Raw genomic sequence first — 3436 nt, forward strand, 5'->3', positions numbered from 1 at the left:
CGTAGTGAAGAAGCAGTGACCCCTTATCAAAAAGCTTAGTACTAAAAGGGTGTCCCTCATTTCTAGGAAGAAACTTGTAAAACAGTTGGGCGGCTTTATAGGAGCGCTCCTCGGTATAGCTCTACCTTTAATTACAAAACTCCTCACCGGGAACTTTATGTATTATGCCCAAAAGATGTACCTGGTACCGTGTCAACAAATGGAGCAGGTGGGTCTTTCCACGGGTGACGTTTGGGATATATGAAAAAATGAAACACTACACATAGATGCAGAAATTAAAAACGTTTTAAACAGGACAGATTTAAAACATTACGACAAAGCTGATCTTTACTCCAGAGCTCTTCAATACTTCCTACAAACATGTAAGCAATGGACATCTGAAAAAAAACATGACTCTTCATTCCCATGACTCGGATTTGACACCCCCAGCCCACACAACTCTTCAGGATCAACAGCACCAACAGCCATAAAGCCCAACACACCCATCCTCAGATGTCTTTGTTGAAGAACTTTGAAAAAATGTAAGTCGAGGTACAGAGGTGCAGTGAAAATGTTACTAAGTGCAATGGCTGCTTCTAAAGATCTAACGTCTTGGAATGACCGGGGTGAATTCCTCTACAAAGGGCAACTAATTGTTGGTTCTCATATGTATGACCTCATCAAAGGTTTCACACATCCCAAAGCCCTACCGCTCTAGAAAGTGCCTACAGGATGGGACCTGTTTCTACAAGCCGCTGCAGAACTCAACGTTCCTTCCACCCTTGTTGGAAATACCGAACACCGTAAGCTGCTTGAAAGTTTGAAAGATCCTACTTACAGCCCCCCAAGTATACCATCAGCGTTTGTTTTGAAACCAATGTCTACCCCACAAATATCCCCCTCATGGGGCACTGCACCCCTACCTCTGGGAGCTAAAACGTTGTTGTAAAAAAATAAATTGTGGTTAAATGTGTGATACTTGTGATCCTCTGTATTTTGTTTTACAATGTCTGTGTGTATAGTTTTACAAATGTTAATATATTGATTGCTTTTCTTTCAGCATTTATTTTCATTAGTATGTTTGGATACTTATTGTTTGTGCTGAAATTATGTGTAATAAACACTTTTTAACAGTTTCATCATTCTTATGTCATATTTTACCTTTTTTTTTATGTGTGTCTTGGCAGTTGAATCTAAATGTATGGTCCAGTATTGAGCTTAAATTTTTTTGTTGTAGACATTTAACGTTACACGCACATATGCATTACAAGGCCTTACACTTTTGACAAATGGCGTATTCTGTTTGAACAGAGAGTGATGTAGCTCACTCATTTTCTTTTACATATTTCACAACAATACTATCATTGTTTATTAGATTGTTTGAATACAAATTTAGAAAATTTCTAACCATCATACCCTCAGACATTTTACTAATAAAATATATACAGTGCTCCCCACATGTGATGGCTAGAGGATCTTGCACCTGCATCTTGTTATACTCAACCCTAACAGCAGCTTTGTTTAGATACTTGAATACATGTTGTGTGTAGATGCTATGCTCAGGGAAATCCGCTGAACTGCCAAACACTGTAACCTTGTTGTTATCCAAAGACATTCTCACCCAGTGTGTTCCACCCTTGTAATGTGGATCTGTGTTAAAGACTAGCAATCAAGGTTTTTCTATGCCCATTTCCTTGGGTAGCCCATCGCTTGGGAAAACATCTAAAAAGTATTTCTTCACATATTTATGTCTGCTTAAGAACTCACATATCTGTACAGTGTCCATTGCACAATGCTTTAAAGATAGTCAAAGATACTCTGCCGGGCGTGGTTCACTTCAATGACACTGTCAAACACCGCAAATACAACTGTGTTCTCATTGGTAGCCAGAGGTTGACTAAAACGTGTTTCAGCTTTTAGATTTCCATTTTTTATCAGATTATAGTGATCCCCGTCTTCCATGTCGGGCGTCAGATCAAAACCAAAAAGGGTGTAACCTGCCCCATACCCTTCTCTTGATACGACGACTCCCGAGTCTCTCTGATGTTTTCTTGTTATCAAAACCAGGCAGACATATTCCCTGATAAAATTAGATGTTCCAAAACTCGGCGTGTACGGCTTTGCAGGAATCACACCCTCATGTAGCAGCGCCACGTAGTTGATGTTGTAGTGTTTGAAATTGAAAGGGTTTGAGGTATACAACCCACTAAAAGCTGTGTTGTCCACAAACCCTATGATAATAAGCTTTGGTAGTTGACCCAGACATAAATTTTGCTGTTGGATTAAGCGGGTACCTGTGAGTATGCTGAATATCTTCAGAGCCACTCTTTCCACGGCATACTTGGCATTTGATAGCTGTAGGGCCTCTGCATGAGCCAGTCTGGTGCTTGGTGACACTTTCATTCTCTTTACTAACAAACTGGTGGAGAATATAACAAGTTTATACTGTTCCACATCACCACTGATGAAACAGAATGAGTCCTTGTTGCGGGTTAGTTTGATGTTAAGATTGATACCATTGACTAGTAGCTTATCTTGGTAGAAAAGGTCTGAATGTATGTGTCCTAGGAGGTCAAACTGCCTACTGTCGGCTGCAATGTTTGCTCTTTTTACAAAACCATGATTGTGCCCATCCAATGCTGTATCTTCAAAATGACCATAAGTATCTTTGTAGATGAGTCCTGCTGAAAGCTGAGTGTCCAGGGCATCACGGCTGTAATTCACAATACTCTCAATGTATGCCCTATACACGCACATGTTATCACTCTGTGTAATAAGTCGATCCCCGAGGGTGATGTCCATCTGATTAAACATGGTTGCTATGGGATAAGCGATCTTCGCCACTTTAGCGCCGTTCTCTATGTTGGAACCATCCACTTTTACAATTTTACAGATGAGGTGTAGTAGCGTATTGTTGAGATCCAGATGCATATCTGTGGACCCTGACACATAAAACTCTATTGGCACCAAAGGCGTTAAAGCCGCTAACGGTGATACCTCCATGAAAAAACTTTTTTCGATGCTAGCCTGCGTGGGTTTTACGGAAAACTGGTTTAACTCCGATTTAGTGCATTCACCCGATGCACAGTGTACGAAGGCCATGTTTGCACAGTTTTCAGTTTAAAAAAAATATTTACATTGGCATCCCTTCTCTTCCTCTTCTTCGTAACTCTCTTCCTACTTACGGATATTCGTTTGTGAGCAATTTTTGAAGAACAGTGTCTTTTTTATAGGGGCCTGGTGGATCCCTGCTTTGAAACATCACGCTTCCTTTTAACGCGTGTGCGAGACTTGTACAACAAACCCACTCCTTCTTGAGACTGTTTATTCATACGTTCGACAAACACAGATGTCATGGAACCCACAACGTCCTGAGCAATGTTCATAGCCACCGCTTTGATGTGCGGTTTTGCAATTTCATTTCCTCTTCTAAAGAACGGCATAGCTCTTCTAAACA

General features: G+C 40.6%; 1 protein-coding gene across 1 annotated transcript; it reads right to left on the minus strand.

The window, feature by feature from the left end:
* Positions 1-1776: 1776 nt before the first annotated feature.
* LOC138255777 (uncharacterized protein F54H12.2-like) lies at positions 1777-3081 on the minus strand. The gene has a single exon (XM_069205844.1). It carries the CDS (start codon positions 3079-3081, stop codon positions 1777-1779), a length of 1305 nt encoding a protein of 434 aa, XP_069061945.1.
* Positions 3082-3436: the final 355 nt, after the last annotated feature.

Source organism: Pleurodeles waltl, chromosome 1_2, assembly GCF_031143425.1.
Source record: "Pleurodeles waltl isolate 20211129_DDA chromosome 1_2, aPleWal1.hap1.20221129, whole genome shotgun sequence".
NCBI lineage: Eukaryota > Metazoa > Chordata > Amphibia > Caudata > Salamandridae > Pleurodeles > Pleurodeles waltl.

What these genes read in the sequence shown, in the direction of transcription:
- LOC138255777 (XM_069205844.1), bottom strand. Translation starts at nt 3,081, where the DNA reads ATGGCCTTCGTACACTGTGCATCGGGTGAATGCACTAAATCGGAGTTA.